Source organism: Zingiber officinale, chromosome 6A, assembly GCF_018446385.1.
Source record: "Zingiber officinale cultivar Zhangliang chromosome 6A, Zo_v1.1, whole genome shotgun sequence".
NCBI classification, from domain to species: domain Eukaryota; kingdom Viridiplantae; phylum Streptophyta; class Magnoliopsida; order Zingiberales; family Zingiberaceae; genus Zingiber; species Zingiber officinale.
Genome location: NC_055997.1, coordinates 115,890,266 through 115,906,152, shown reverse-complemented (window position 1 = coordinate 115,906,152; position 15,887 = coordinate 115,890,266). Strand labels below are relative to the sequence as shown.

At 37.8% G+C, this 15,887-nt stretch overlaps 3 protein-coding genes across 4 annotated transcripts; 2 read left to right on the top strand and 1 right to left on the bottom strand.

The window, feature by feature from the left end:
• The first annotated feature begins 747 nt into the window (after positions 1-747).
• Positions 748-9,147, top strand: LOC121997609 (aldehyde dehydrogenase family 7 member A1-like). Its single transcript, XM_042552111.1, has 15 exons — positions 748-973; positions 1,066-1,152; positions 1,893-2,024; positions 2,505-2,577; positions 3,276-3,298; positions 3,395-3,458; positions 3,954-3,999; positions 5,320-5,500; positions 5,916-6,092; positions 6,192-6,356; positions 7,018-7,158; positions 7,302-7,399; positions 8,008-8,157; positions 8,898-8,960; positions 9,049-9,147. Exons 1-14 carry the CDS (start codon positions 836-838, stop codon positions 8,950-8,952), a joined length of 1,530 nt encoding a protein of 509 aa, XP_042408045.1. The 5' UTR covers positions 748-835; the 3' UTR covers positions 8,953-8,960; positions 9,049-9,147.
• A 3,899-nt stretch (positions 9,148-13,046) lies between these two features.
• On the top strand, positions 13,047-13,919 carry LOC121997606. Of its 2 annotated transcripts, none has more exons than XM_042552108.1 (2): positions 13,047-13,189; positions 13,282-13,919. In XM_042552108.1, the coding sequence occupies exon 2, from the start codon at positions 13,297-13,299 to the stop codon at positions 13,720-13,722; it is 426 nt and encodes a 141-aa protein (XP_042408042.1). In that variant the 5' UTR covers positions 13,047-13,189; positions 13,282-13,296; the 3' UTR covers positions 13,723-13,919. The 2 variants fall into 2 exon arrangements, with proteins under 2 accessions (XP_042408042.1, XP_042408043.1); XM_042552109.1 differs by having other exon boundaries at positions 13,075-13,165.
• Positions 13,920-15,062: 1,143 nt separating this feature from the next.
• On the bottom strand, positions 15,063-15,868 carry LOC121997608 (pollen receptor-like kinase 6). Its single transcript, XM_042552110.1, has one exon. The coding sequence runs from the start codon at positions 15,571-15,573 to the stop codon at positions 15,166-15,168; it is 408 nt and encodes a 135-aa protein (XP_042408044.1). The 5' UTR covers positions 15,574-15,868; the 3' UTR covers positions 15,063-15,165.
• Between the last annotated feature and the right edge of the window lie 19 nt (positions 15,869-15,887).

Here is a 15,887-nt window from a genome sequence, read left to right as displayed (position 1 = left end):
TATAATTTTCTATTTAATTTATTTATTGTGTTGTTGGCAAATTGATTAAGAACTTTTAAGTGTGACAGGTCAGTGCCCATTTAATCTTTATAAAAATGAAAATAATAAATAAAATTCTTCTTCCTTTCAATTTCGAAATTGAAAGAATAAAAAAAATTTAAAACGGCTCTATTTTTTTATTTCCTTAGTAATTTATTTCCATAAATTAATAGAAAATAAAATAATTATTTTTATTACTTGTAGCTTTTGTTTTTTTAAGGATCCATTAAGTTTCTTGGATTGATTTGTCCCATTAAATAATATAACTTAAGTCAGATGCAGTTATAATTTTATCAATGATGGATCTAAGGGGGCCGATCTATCTACGTGGGTTAGCCTGAGATCGACGCCACTCTTCTTTAGCTTGATTCATAAAGTAAAAATATATTATTCTTTATATATATTATTTTATGAATAGTAAGAATTTAATATCATGATGATCTGATGATGGTGCAGGATTTATTTGGAAGATATGATCGGATTAAAAATGACAGATTTATTATAATAAAATATAGATCATATAGATTAATTCTCTGATTAATTGACGGTCGGCTGTAAACTCAGCTTTTATTCCTTTCGTATAATTTGGGCGCTAATTTGGATTAGCGTAATCACCTTTACATTACAAACAATTTGTCGCTGGATATCCACGTGTCCACTGCCAAACTTGCATTATATAAATCATATCGATGAAGTTCATTTTCGCACACCTCCACTTTCCGTCGAATCCCTTCCGATATTCCTTCTCCGAGCCATCCAATCGCTCCTCAGAGATAGCGATCGATCAATCGAATACATGGGCGGATTCGCGAGGAAGGAGTACGAGTTCCTCTCCGAGCTCGGCCTTGGCCCCCGCAATCCAGGATGCTTCGTGAACGGCGCCTGGAGCGGCAGCGGCCCCGTCGTCGCCTCCCTCAACCCCACCAACAACCAGGCGAGTTCCTTCTTCCCTTCGATCTTGAAAGTGGGCTATTTTTTCCCCCGATTTGTCTTCTTTGTTCATGTGATTTGGGGTTCTTGATTCAGGTCATTGCGGAGGTGATCGAGGCGTCCATTGATGACTATGAGGAGGGCCTACGGGCTTGCGCTGATGCAGCTAAGATCTGGATGCAGGTTAGGGGCCACTTAGTGACGGATGTGATCGATTAGGGTTCTCGTTTGCTAATCGTGTTTGCATGAGAGTTGAGATTGACTAAAATGCTCCTGTTTTCGAGGTTGTTTTTTTTTTCAATTCGTATTAAAATGGTTGGTAGTTAGAAAGATAGATTCGGAGAGAAATGTTTTTCCGTAATGAACGTTTTGCACGATTCCTAGTTGCAAATGCTCTCAAAAGCAAGGACATTCTTACTTTTTGTCGGTTCATATAATTTGTTAATTGTTCACTTACTCGAATTTACTGGCCTGCACTTAGAGAACGGTGTCCCTCTGAGCTAGGATTTTTAGTTATCTGTTTTGGGAATTGGGACATGATAAATTGTGCAGATTTAGGTATTTGCTCACTCGCTAATTAATATTGTCTGTATGAGCGATGGGACTGCCTGAGCTACTGTATCTTTGTAATCATATCATAGTGTCGGTGGTTATAAAGATAGCAGATAGCTGCGTTTAGAGAAGTATTGTGGGGGGCTGATTGCAAGTGCACATTTTTGAGCTGCAAGTTATCTCAAAAGCAAGGATTTTTTTTTTCTTGATGCATAGGATTTGTTAAATTGTGTTGATTTACTGCAACATATAATTGTTTGCAGATGGTATTTACCTTTTTTAATCAATCTTTTGTGGTACTTGTCTCAGTTCTCAGCTATTACCTTGTTCTTTGTTTGGGCTGAAGTACTCGATTTACAATGTCTAACCAGATTCCAGCTCCTAAAAGAGGAGAGATTGTTAGACAGATTGGCGAAGCTCTAAGAACAAAACTGCAATACCTTGGTAGACTTGTCTCCCTTGAGATGGGGAAGATACTTCCAGAAGGGATCGGTGAAGTTCAAGTAAGACACATTCTGTTACAGTGCTATATGATCGCATCATTCATACAGTCACACCTCATTATAGGGATCAATGACGTTCTATCATAGTTTAAAGCTGGGTTCACTTAAGATTTTCTGTTAACTGATTATCTGACATAGTTCTAGGGTCTTCCTCCATTTTACAATACATGCAATGTGGAATCAATTGAGCAAATTTCTTGTGAGTCACAGACCCGTAACATAGTCACCACGTGGATATATAGTATCATTGTCAGAAATTGTTTAAGTTGTTTCCAGGTACTTCAATTAGATGTTAAGGTTCCATAACCGTCCTTATTTTTATTTTCATTGAAATGTAATTTTTAGTTCATGGAATAGATAAATATGTTACCATTCTCATAACTATAAAGTAGCTGTGAGTAATTTTATCCATACATCTGATTAGATTCACTGATAGAATTGTATTTTTCATATTTACATGATGTTTAAATCTTTATACAGGAAATCATTGACATGTGTGACTATGCTGTTGGGTTGAGCCGCCAGCTAAATGGATCTATCATACCATCTGAACGTGAAATCCTCACTCTGCTTGCTTTCAATTTTCTTAACTTTTACCCTATTTTGAGTAATCTTTTCAATGAGAAGGTTTGATCATAGATGATGATGTTCACATACCATTACTTTGTCTTTATACAATTTAGTCAGTGCACCTCTATATTTTCTATTTTCATCCACTTGCAAGAAAAGTTAGAATAGTTAACTATATGCACATAAGCATCCCAAAGATAGCATCATCATGATAGTAATCCTATCAATGTTTCATAAAGCATATGCAAGTGGCATATAGGTTTGCATATTCATTTCATCTATGACTATCATGTCACATGCCATGTATAAGACCTGCAATTTCAAGATCAGTGTCGGAACGCTAAGTCAGGTCAACAATGCACGTAAAGAATAGCACTAGAATGGATCGAGTGAACACCTAGTAAAGATGTTTGGTTAATAAAATGTTGAGTCCACTAGTTCCTGATTGGGCTAGCATGTTTAGGTCGGGTCAACTGAACTAGAGGCTATCTGGGGTGAGTCCACAGAGAGTTCAACCCCCAAAACGTGCATAGTGCATCAGCTTTTTATAGTGTGTCAATTGAACTCCATATTCGACCAATGAGAAGTGCAAATATGATCAATTGTTTCACAGCTTATCGCTTGATTTTAATTTGTAATTTTTATTTGTTTAACTGATCTTCCTTTTTTTTTTGTTTCCAGGTCCAAATCATATGATGCTGGAGGTATTAAAACTGTGCTATTAATTAAGTTCCTCTAATTTGATGTTAAATATACAACGGAAGTTGGTGGATCTCATATCCATGCTTCATGTAATTCAGGTGTGGAATCCTCTTGGAGTAGTGGGCGTCATTACAGCTTTCAATTTTCCATGTGCTGTGCTTGGTGAGTTCCTCTAATATCCTTTTCATTTATCACTTTGGCCTCTTAAGCGAGCAATTTGAGTAGATTTAGCGAAGACCACAGAAAGGAACCATTACCGCTGAAACATAACATAAAAGAATAATAAGTAGAACTAAAGCATGTTTTATAATCTGAGACAAATGGAAAACGCAATAGTCATCGACCATGAAATTTTCTATTCCTTAGTTGAAACACCTTTCTATTTGATGGAACAACGCTATTAATAACTTTCAGGACCCTGTAACTTGATCAACTTGTATTGCGAAATAAGTAATACTTGTTTGTTTCTGGGATAAAAAACAAAAACTTTGTTTATTGTTTCCGCCATGTTGGTAGTTGTTTTCTGGGATAAAAAAAATAAAAACCTTTAATATTGTCTGTCATCCTTCCCATGTTCTGGTGTCTGTTTAAATTCTAAGGTTGACATTGATTTTTCATAAGACTTGCACCTAAAGTTACTATACCCCAATACTGTAGGATGGAATGCTTGCATCGCACTAGTCTGTGGAAACTGTGTGGTTTGGTGAGTACTTTTGAGCTTTCCTTACCTGTTTGCAAATTTACTCTTGTACATTTCATTTTTAAGTATGGATGCTTGTAGGCACAATCAAATAGGAATGGTGGAACCTATGACAAAATCATGGATTTTGATTTTCTCTAGTATCTTTATATTCTTTGATAAACTCTTTGTATGGTTAGACTAAGGACTTACTTTCTGAGATTCATGCTAGGATCATGGTGACAATCTTTTCAGCCATTGGGAATTTTATGTTCTCTAACCGGTAACTAGGATGTTCTTTTGACTGTCACAAAACATTTGTCTAAGTTCCTCTTCCACCAACTTTCTTTTCCAATAAAAGACTTGATTGTCATTGCCTGTGCAGTCAAGTATTGCTTATTTATTTCTTTTAAGAGTGTGGAAAACTGGATAAAAGGTTCACAGATTAGTAGATCAGGATCTTTCAATATGGATGGATGCTCGTGAAAAAGTAAGCATCTTATAAAAAACAAGACAGTCTTTTTATCCTACAACATTTCATGGATTCAAAAGCTAAAATATGAAGAAATAAAGGATGTGCTGGCAAAGGGTCTTCTTATAAATGATCCTCTCCAAGCAGCATACAAGTAAATACTTCACCACTGTCATCCGAACAGAAAGCAGTTCTTTGGCTATAAATATTCCCCCCACAGCATAAGAAAATATCTGGGTTTTTTTTCTCAGGAAATCCCTGCAAAATCATCATAAGACTGCTTTACAAAATCTTGTTCCTTTATACCAAGTGTGCATTTGCAGTGTTTGTATTGAGTTATTCAACAGATAAAATTCATATCATGAAACAACAGTTGGGGTATAGCATTAACGATGAACCAAGAGGCTTCTTTTCATTCAGATAATTACCTAGAAGATATTTTATTATGAAAGATTGGATCACATATTTTTTTATAATAACATTCTAGTGGTTATTTCACTGTCTATAAGGACCAAAAATAGCTTATTGATGCCTCCGGGGCTATGGTGCGATGGTAAGAGGTGGGACGGATTCCCTAGGCAACAAGGGTTCAAATTTCACCCAGTGCACATTATACCTAGGGAGTTTGAAAAACTTGTGACGTTGGGCCGTCCACTAGGACCTATCCGTGCTTTCCGATTTACCTTGGTAGCCTGTGGAAAATTTCTCGGGGGTCAGATCGGTTACCTCTAGGATTAGTCGGGCCATAAGAACTAGATACCTGGATTATCAAAATAAAAAAGCTTATTGATTCCTTAGCTTGAAATCAACTAGGAAAGTCTAATTGCTTTGTTAATTATACTTCGATATAAATTTTTTGTTTCGCTTTCTAGGAAAGGTGCTCCTACAACACCATTGATCACTATTGCAATGACTGAGATTGTTGCACAAGTTCTAGAGAAGAACAATTTGCCAGCAGCAATTTTCACTTCATTTTGTGGAGGGGCTGAAATTGGTGAAGCAATAGCTCGTGACACAAGGATTCCTCTGGTCTCATTCACTGGAAGCTCCAAGGTGTTTCTGTGTGCTAAAATTTCTTGTCCTTTTTCTTTAACTAAAAGATATCTGGCAGGTTATCTTTATATGATGCCATTTATTTTGTTATTCTGACTAGTTCTTATATTTGGCGGTATGAATTGATTAAGATTGTTATTACTCATTACAAAAGTGTCACTTTATTTAAGCAGACATGTTTTTTTTCTATGTTTAAACTTGAACGATGATGATTTGGCTTTTACTCACCCGGTTCCTAATTACCTGGAACTGTTTCTCATCTTAAAGTAATGGAGTTAACTATATTTGTCATGTTCAGTCCTTGGTAATGGTGAATGTCTTTTCACTTGGTGCATACTATTTTTTGCACGAGCCACGAACTGTATCATTCACTTTCTGCTGCGAAATAGCAATAGCTTATTGGTGTTGAATGCAGGTTGGTCTCTTGGTTCAGCAGAATGTCCATAAAAGATATGGCAAATGCCTGCTTGAGCTCAGTGGAAATAATGCTATCATAGTCATGGATGATGCTGACATTCAGCTAGCTGTGCGGTCTGTTCTCTTTGCTGCTGTTGGTACAGCTGGACAACGTTGCACAACATGCCGTAGACTAGTAATCACAATTTACTTTCTATATGCTGTTTTGATCCTCATCTGAGGACCTAGATTGATCAATGCCCAACTGATTGATTTACCTGGGTTTTATCTGTAGCTTCTTCATGAAAGTGTTTACCAAACTTTTGTTGAACAATTGATTGAAGTCTATAAGCAAGTCAAAATTGGGGATCCATTAGAGAAGGGAACCTTATTAGGGCCATTACATACACCTACTTCAAAGGAGAACTTTGTGAAAGGTATTGAAGTCATTAAATCACAGGTTAGTTTGTCCCCTTTTGTTTACTCCTACATTTGTTCTAATAGTTCATCTGCTTACTCCTTTAATTGAATATTTGGCATTATCACCTTAATTTAGTGCTTTCCAAATACTTGTACCTCCATTTTTTCATGTGTTCTTTGCTTCCAGGATTCTGCTCATTGAATGAAGGGGAAAATGGTTTGTTCTAATGAACAATCAAATCAATTTTGTCTGCATCTTTGTAGAAATAGATAGATTGACTCAGTTAGTAATATTCTTGAATACAGTTTGTCGAACAACACAGAGTGTTGCTTGTTATATCAAGAAGTCTCTTGTAAGAGCAACGTATTAACATTTGCAGTCTTTTCCACTGCTCTCTCTCTCTCCCCTCTTATATCTATAGGGGGTCATGTTCAATATTATTTTTCCAATTGAGGTTTCTACTTTTAACATGGTATTAGCGCAAACTCTAGAATCTGTCATGGACTTGTTGATGCTACCTTCTAACTTTGAAGTGGCTAATATCAGCATGTTTGAGGTTAAATGTTTCTTCTATTTGCCTAGATAACCAAGGTCGATACAACTTTCTAAGAGAGGGAAGAAGACTGGTTTCTCCTGGAAATTGTGTACAATGCCTCTTTTTTACTTTTTCTTTTTGTTTCACCATATTTTAATCATGCAGGGTGGGAAAATCCTCTTTGGAGGGTCTGGTATTGACTCCGAAGGAAACTTTGTGCAACCTACCATTGTTGAGATTGCTCCTAGTGCACAAGTAGTTAAAGAAGAATTATTTGGTCCTGTCTTATACGTAATGAAATTTCAGGTAGTTCTTGAAATCAGCGTGTAATTTAGTTGGTTTCTTAATTTCATTGTCATCCTTTTATTTAAGGATAAATGACCAAGCCCTGATATTTTGGTCTTGCTGCTCAACTCTACAGTTATAACCTGTTCCTGTTTCTTATACAGACTTTAAACGAGGCAATTGAAATAAACAATTCGGTGCCACAAGGACTGAGCAGTTCGATATTCACTCGCAAGCCTGAGATTATCTTCAAGTGGATTGGGTAAGAATCATCCTCGAACTTATTGGATGTATTTGAAAATCTCCAAATTTGGATGTTTTAGGACTAGATGTTTGTTTTAAACAGTTTATTTGTACTTCTTGATAAGGATCTAAAGCTTGTAAGTTATCTTTGTGACGTTACTGCCTCTAGGCCTGTGCATGTGGTTTCCCTTAGAAACAGCTCCACTTTTTTTTTTTCAAAAAAGAAAAATTCTCACCACCAGTCTCTAGGTATTTCTTTAGAAAATTCCTTACACCATTCTCCATTTTCCTGTATTTTGCGACACTAGCTTGATGAAATATATTATCTGTGCCGACAAGCTAGACTTACCCAATCTTGTGCTTGTCCTTGACACAGCTTAAGTTAATCGTTTTTTTACCTTGTGCAAGGTAACATGCGGTGTCAAAAATGTGCTGTTATTAAATTATAACTGGTGCTTCTTTTAATCTAATATCTTAAAAACTTGATCATTTTGTATCAGAGAAGCTACATTTTTATCTCCTCAGGATACTCCTGTTTAATTCTGCTCTCATGTTTTCCCTCCCTTTTGTCAATATACATAGTTATTTTCTGTCTTTCATACTAAATGGTGTATCTGTATGATACAGACCTCATGGCAGTGACTGTGGTATTGTCAACATAAACATACCTACCAATGGTGCTGAAATTGGTGGAGCTTTTGGTGGTGAAAAGGCCACTGGAGGAGGTCGAGAAGCAGGAAGTGACTCATGGAAGCAATACATGCGGCGAGCAACCTGGTAAACTATGATTCAATTTCAGTTGTATGTTTTCTTATTTCTAGTCTAATTTGTCCAACTGATCAAACACATTACTGGTTATCATCTTCGTCTTCGTTTCTCTTTGCTGTCAATAAAACATCATCTGGTATTGCTCACTTAATGAAGAAAAAGCTCAGGGTAAACAATTAGGTCACTTAATATGACTTCTTTGTTTTGCTTGTATCGATATTTACATTGAACTTATACAAACTCTTATCATCGTCGATATTCATTATTATTGTCTTCAAATTTTAAATTGTATCTAGCTGAAATAGTTTAGATTTTTTTTCGAGTTTTAAGAATATGCAAATATAGATTGAACCCTTCCTAAATAGTCTTAATTTTTGGGGCACCTAATGATAATCTTATCAAACTTAGCATGATATTAGAGCAGCAGCCTAACCAAATTTAATCCTTTTACTAATTGCTTAATAAACAGTTAGATTACTCTGTTCCTCAATTTTCATGGGAGTGGCATGCTAAATGGAGATAATATTTCATCTCAATCCCCTTCTTGAAGTTTACTCTATTTTCAAAATGCCTCCTAGAGTTTTAAGATCATCGAAGTAGTTCTAGTATTTTGTGAGGGTGATAATAAATTCTCATGAAATTAGTTCTTATCCTAGCTAGAAGCATGGCATTGTTATCATGTTGAATCTTGATATTTATTTATTTACCTTGAACTCATCTTTGTATTGATCAATCAATCACTTTTGCAGCACAATCAACTATGGCAGTGAACTACCTCTCGCTCAGGGAATAAACTTTGGCTGAAATTACTGGTACTTTTTATTCTCCCCATTTTTTATTCTTGCAGCATATGCACAGATGGTTGTTTCTAACCCCTACTTATTGGTTCTCTATTAACAGATATGGATCCAGCCATTTACTTGATAAGGAAAGATGTTTAAATTATGGAGAGATTATGTTAGCTGACTTTTTATATAAATAAAATCTTTCCGATGATCATAAGCTTTGTGTTGCTTTATTGTTTCCAAAATTTCAATCTTGGAAAGATAGTATTCACATAAACTTCTCACGGTAACATCCACACGACCACATAAATAGGGTGAACTTTAGCAGAGTAATGGTGCCAATGTGTCGTTTTTGTGCCTCGATGGCCTAAAGTTGGGACGTGCTTGGTCCAATGTGGCTAGCAGACTTTGCTGAGCATGACCTTTAATGATGTCACCATAAGCTTGCTTGTATACCACATGATGTCTAGATAATTGCTTGTAGCTAGCATGTTTTAGCTATCCTCGCAGTTGTCATTGCGACTACCACTTGACGACATAGGCTGTGATTGTGAAGATCCCATTTAAATTGTGCGAGACCTCATTTAGTCGTGGCCATGGATTTTATGGTACGGCTAATCGAGGTGTGAAGTTGAGGTCCAAGGCCAACTTAAGGAGGTCGCAATCCAATGTACACTCATAGATGACTTTGGGCTAAAATAAGAAAACATTTCAAGAGGTTCACATATGATCTTTCGCTTTGGATGATTCACACCTTAATCTTCTAAAGATCAGCTTTTGGACCATGGCAATGCATCTTCCCTTCATCCACAACCCTAGTTGATCGAAGACTCCTCCATTAGGTGACTGGTGATGAAAGATCTGACTAATTTTGTTATATTCATAAGATCTGACTTAATGATGAAAGATGTCGTCATGGTCAACTAGCCTGCACTTCAACTTGATATATTCCCAACCAATTTGTTCACTCTTTTTCTGTTTTTAATTTTCTTTTAAATAGAAAACTACCTTTGGTGGACAACGCAATTGTCATATCGACTACATAGTTTATGCTAATCACATCAAATAGAAAACTAATTGTCCACTCTCTCTCTCTTCCTTTCCTTTTTGTTTTTTTGGAAAGACAAAATGTTGCCACAATTTAGTGGCAACAAGGCCAAATCTATCTCACTGGCTGCTATCTTCCTCCTTGAGTTCAACTTCCAGTGACTTGAGATGATGGGCATGAGTTGGACATAATGGCCATATTCATTCACCACGCAATGGAATACATGAGTTAGCTAGTTGGCAGGGATGATTACTAATATTTTATTATTATTATTATTTTAAAAATAACATATTTATTGATTTTTCTGTTTAATTTCATGTGTATAATATCTTTTCTATTTTGTAATAAATTGATCATATGCTTCACTTGAGGATTGTTTGTTTAGAACTTATATTCCTTTGAAAAACATCAACAAAATTTCCTTGTTTCTTCTTCATATTACGCACTGTTTGGGAGAAAGTGAGGGAAGGGGAGGGAAGGATAAAGAAGAAGAGAAATTTGAAATCATGTTTGAGAGGAAGTGAGCTATGGAAAGAAAAGATAAGGATAAGTTTTAACCTTCTTTACATATAAAATTAAAGAATTTTTTACACCCCGATTTGAGGTGTAAGGAAGGGTAAGGGGATTAAAAAAATTTGTGTTCTAATTTTATCTCTGTTTTATTATATTAATTTCAAAAATTATTATTTTAGATACTCTTTACGTCGTGACGAAAAACACTTGCACCATTAGACGCTCACACTTCGTTGACGTCGATGTTGACGTCGACACCGACTTTGACGTTGACACCGATTTCGATGCCAACTTTGATGTCGATGCTGACGCCGACTTTGACGCTAACATCAAATTTGATACCGACATAGATGCCGATGTTGACACCGACACTGATTTTAACAAATGAGTTACAAATATTTGAATACGTAAGTCTTAATCAATAAATGAGATGCACTAGATTCTTGAATGCGTAAGTCTTTAACAAAAGTGAGGGTAATTTTATTACTTTATATATTTAACCTTCATTACCTTTACTTTATCCCAAACACGGCAACACAGGTTACATTAATGAATCTTCCTTCCCAAACAAGGAGAATATAAATACTTTACTTCTCCTCCCTTCTTCTTCTGTTAATGAATCTTCACTCATCCCATCCAAACGTAGGGTTATGGTTATGGTCTTTCTATTTTAAATAGAAGAGAGGATCAATTTTTACAACAAAATCTGTAAATAATTATGCATAAAATTATTTTATATGAGATTGGGCACTTCATAGATTCTTATTGATCAGAAGAAACTTAAGTTTTGTTTTTTCTTCATAAACTAATAATAGGGATTCGATCTAAAATCCATTCGATTGCATTAAAAAATGTATTTGAAGATGGAATCATGTTTGTGACGTTGTCAATTCAAATTTGACGAGAAAAATCAAAAGTTGCATTATTTAAGATGGAAAGCAATGGGCACTTAGATAGTTGATAACTACGTAGCCCGACATTTATCGACTTTTTGATCTAATAATGCTCATTTGTGATGGGAACGATAGGTGGGAATCGTTAGGCATGAAACTTTTGTTTTCCTTCTCAATATTTCATCATTTTTTATAATTTTTTATACAGAATATCAAATTTCATTTTCGATTATTTGTCATTGCTACCGTAGCTAATCCCTTCTATGGTAGCCTTTTTTATTATTATTCCCAATTTTATCTCTTTAGTGAGAACCTAGATATAATAAGAGTTCATGATCTTCTATTGAGAAAGTGTTGATCTCTTAAAATGTGAATAATTAATTAGTTAGATGGTTTATACACTTCAAATAAGTGTAGGGTCGATTTCAATGGGTGCAGAAGTCTTATGGGTTATCTCACTCCCCTATATGCATTACTATTATTAGATAAAGTCATTAGTGATTTAGTTACCTATATTTAGTGGAGGGTTAACGATATTGAGCGGCTGATCTTTATTACTTTTGCCACGTTTAATAAGTTGCCCAATATGCTCTCAAAATTTGATTTATTCAAATATTTTGTCAGAAATAATATTTACTTTTTAAAAAAACTTTATCACGAAATAGTGATTTTTAAAAGTTAGTATTAGATATTTAATTTATACCAATTAATTTTGAGGATGATTGATATGATTACATAGAAATTTTTCATACACTAGTAGTAGGTTAAATTAAGAAGTTCTCACAGTGCTTCATCAGCCAAACATTTTTAGATTAATTCTCCACTAAAAAAATTTATTTGTTAATCAACTATTCATTAAAAGAAAGTTATCTTAATTTGTAAAATTTAAATTCGATTGAGCAGATACTTCGCCGCTGCAGCCAGTGCACAAAATAATGACTTTGCTAATTATAAATGGGCTGTTAAACGATATTATCACTTTCTAATTGGAGTTTTATAATAATATTCTCTCTTTCACAAATGAGTAATTTGTAAATGAATAAACTGAGCAAGTTGCTGCCATGTGGGATCCGTACAGATTGGTCCAGCTGGATGAGCAGCTGACGTGTACATGGAACCGCGTGGGGCCCTTGCATTCCCCCCTCAATCATTCGCCTCTCTCTCTCTCTCTCTCTCTCTCTCTCTCCTCCGTTCCGACGTCCTTAACTGTTTAACAAATATGGAAAAATTGTATTTTGCCCCTTCTCTAATCTTCAAAATGTGGCACTTTAAATTATTATTTTAAAAATCACTTTATTTTGTCCCTCGAACTACTTAGAACTCGCATGTTGATCCCTCTAATGACACTTGGTATGAAGATAGAATATACATATAAAATAAATAAAGATGCATGAAATATAAAGAGTGATTGATAATAAGTGTATGCCATATATATATCCTTCACATGATATATATTATTTGAAGGTCAAACTTTCGTCTAAATTGTTATTGATTAATTTTGCCATTGACTTGATAAAATGATTTTTTTTAAAAAAAATAATATAGGGTAAAATGTAATTTCCTTAGTTCATATAAAACTAATGAAAATGTAGGACCAGAATGAAATTTTCTTTAACAAATAAAAAACTCCAATTCCTTTCGCCTAATAAATACACTGCAATCCCCGCCTCCGGATTCCAATTAGGTCTCCTCCCGGCGAGGCCGCGCCGCCATCGGAGGCCACTCGTCCGCGCATTACCACAGCCCCCGCTCGATGAAGCGTAGAGACGCAATCTAAGGCTTCTTATCTGCTTTGTCTTCCTGTAAAGTTTTCACCTTTGTCTGCTTCCCCCTGGGTTTTCCGATTCAAATCGCTGATTTATCTTGTCCTGGGGTTCTCGATTCGTGCTCAAAGGTCCGATTTTGGGGGATGTCGGACAAGGCGCCGGAGGTCATCTCGGCGGCGTGCGCGTGCTGCGGGCTGACGGAGGACTGCACGCCGGAGTACATCGAGTCGGTCCGGGAGCAGTTCGGCGGCCGGTGGGTGTGCGGCCTCTGCGGCGAGGCCATCGAAGACGAGATCGGCCGCGCCGGGCGGTGGATCTCCATCGACGAGGCGCTCAGCCGCCACACGAGCTTCTCCGAGCGCTTCCGCGCCGCCGGACCGCCCGTCGACACAGTGGAGCCCATGATCGCCGCCATGCGGCAGCTTCTCCGCCGGAGCCTCGACTCGCCGAGGGCTACGGCAAGCAGCACTCGCCGAAGTGTGGAGGAGGACGCCGGAGAGGGCGGCGGCACCGCCGCCCGCAGATCACTTGCGAGGCCGAGCAGCTACCTCTCCACTGCGGCCCGCTGAAGCCCCCCTCCCCCGCGAGGAAATCGACACGGTAAGCGTAAGAGCGAGTCACCAGAATCCTACTCTCGACCTTTGTTAATATTGAGAATAAAACTAACCCTTGTTAGCCCTGCATTTAGCTTCTTAATCTACCTTTTTGCATCAAAAAATGGATTAATATCAAGATCAGAAGAAAAAAAAGAAGAAAATTCAGCTAATTACATGTTGTTTTGATAGTTTTTTCTCCGTATTTTCTCTCAACAACTATATCTATAATATGCCGTCTTACCTTATATTTTATAAAAGATTGTTTTCGTGACCTCAAAATCATATGACAACAAGTTGAACTTAGAGATTAGGGTAGCCTTCATTTATTACTTCAATTATAGAGAACAAGGAGGGAAAACCCTTCCAAGATTGGAGAAGAGTAGAGAATTGCTCACTTTGGTGGTTGCATGCCATTAAGGATTGGTTAGATCCATAGTTAATGATCCAATTTTCAGCTGTCGCTCCCAATTCTTTCGGCTATTAAGTTGTCATGTGGTCAAGGTCTTCATGCTGTGTTTAGCCTTGCTAGGGTTTGTGATGGCTCGCGGGGGCTTGATGAGTTACATCTATTTGTCTTTGTCGGCAAATCTCACACAATTGTGCGCCTCATTTCGTGTCTCACAAGGGAGAAAAGGAACAATTATCGAAGGGGAGATGCCCTTATGTTTATGTCTCCCCGAGTAACTTGGTTATCAAAGGCTGTGTAATACATGTTAGACTCGCTAACAACATCGTCATACCATAATAAGGTTCGTTAGTAGTTGATCATATTAGTAGTCACGCTAGGCATGCTATGACCATTCTTGGTTCAACTACAATTTTTCTAATTCCAATCTTGATGCTGTATTAAATCAACCTAGTTCGTCTAGTGAAGTCTCCTCCAACGCTTTAGGGTTTAGTATGTGACTAAAGGTAAAGCATGTGGAAGTACATTAAATATACTACAAAGTTTGGATCGTCTCAAAAGAATTTACATTTAGTGTGAAAAAAATATTTGCTCTAATTACTCAATTAACTACAATTCAAATATTACAAAGTTAAATGAATGGACTAGTTTATAATTAATATATTTATTTTAATAATTTACCACAAGAGCCTTTAAAATTCTCCTATTCTAGTAGACTCGATCTCTTATATCTTCATCATTTGCTACAATCATTTTAAATGTATTAAATATAAAATTATATAAAGTATGAATATTTAAAAGTTAGTTACATTATATAAAAAGTTTAATCAAGTAATTGAGTCGATAAACAAGTCATTTCTATAGCACTTATTTACAAACTTAAAAATTAATAATGAGTTTTGAGAAAATAAATAAATACTAAATCGTCCTATGCGTCGTGTTGTGGTTTCATTTCTAATGCTTTTGAATTAATTCATCGTTTGACGTCTCCCTCCACGTGTTAATTGGGCTTAGCTCGGCCGCTCCCCAGCACCATCCCTCCCGCCCGCCGCCACCTCCTCTATGCGCGCCACGGCTTCCCGCAGCTCGATTCTCCGCTCGGGCTCCGCCGCGGAGCAGTCCACCCCCACCCGAACCAGCCGCTTCATCTCCGGCACCCACGCGGCGCCGTGGGGCCCGGCGACGATCGTGGGGTCCAGTATCTCCGCCTCCCGCCCCTCCCCGACGGCGTACGTCGCCCAGTGGACGACGTCGGTGCCGCCGCCTCCGGCCTTGGCACCGTCGCCGAGGTACTGCGACGGGAACTTCCCGGTGAGGAGCTCGAGGAGGACGACGCCGAGGCAGAAGACGTCGGACCGTTGCGTCGCCGGCCCGCTGCCGGCGGCGACCTCGGGCGCCCGGTGGGCCTGCATGGTCATCGCCGTGGGGTTGAGCAATGGCAGGAAGCCGTAGTCGACGAGGAGCGGCTCGAAGTCGGGAGCGAGCAGGACGTTGCTGGACTTGAGGTTGCCGTGCGGCGCCGGCGGCGCCGCCTCCGCCTCGTCGGAGGGGAACTGGTCGTGGAGGTAGGCGAGCCCGCGCGCGACGCCCTTCGCAATCTTTGCTCGCCTCGGCCAATCCAGCGACGCGTGGTCGATCCCTCGGTCGCCTGAAATCAATACATCGCCGGAGATCAATTGCAAAATCAACTACCGGAGAAATTATAAACGACAAAATTGCATCTTGCCCTCCG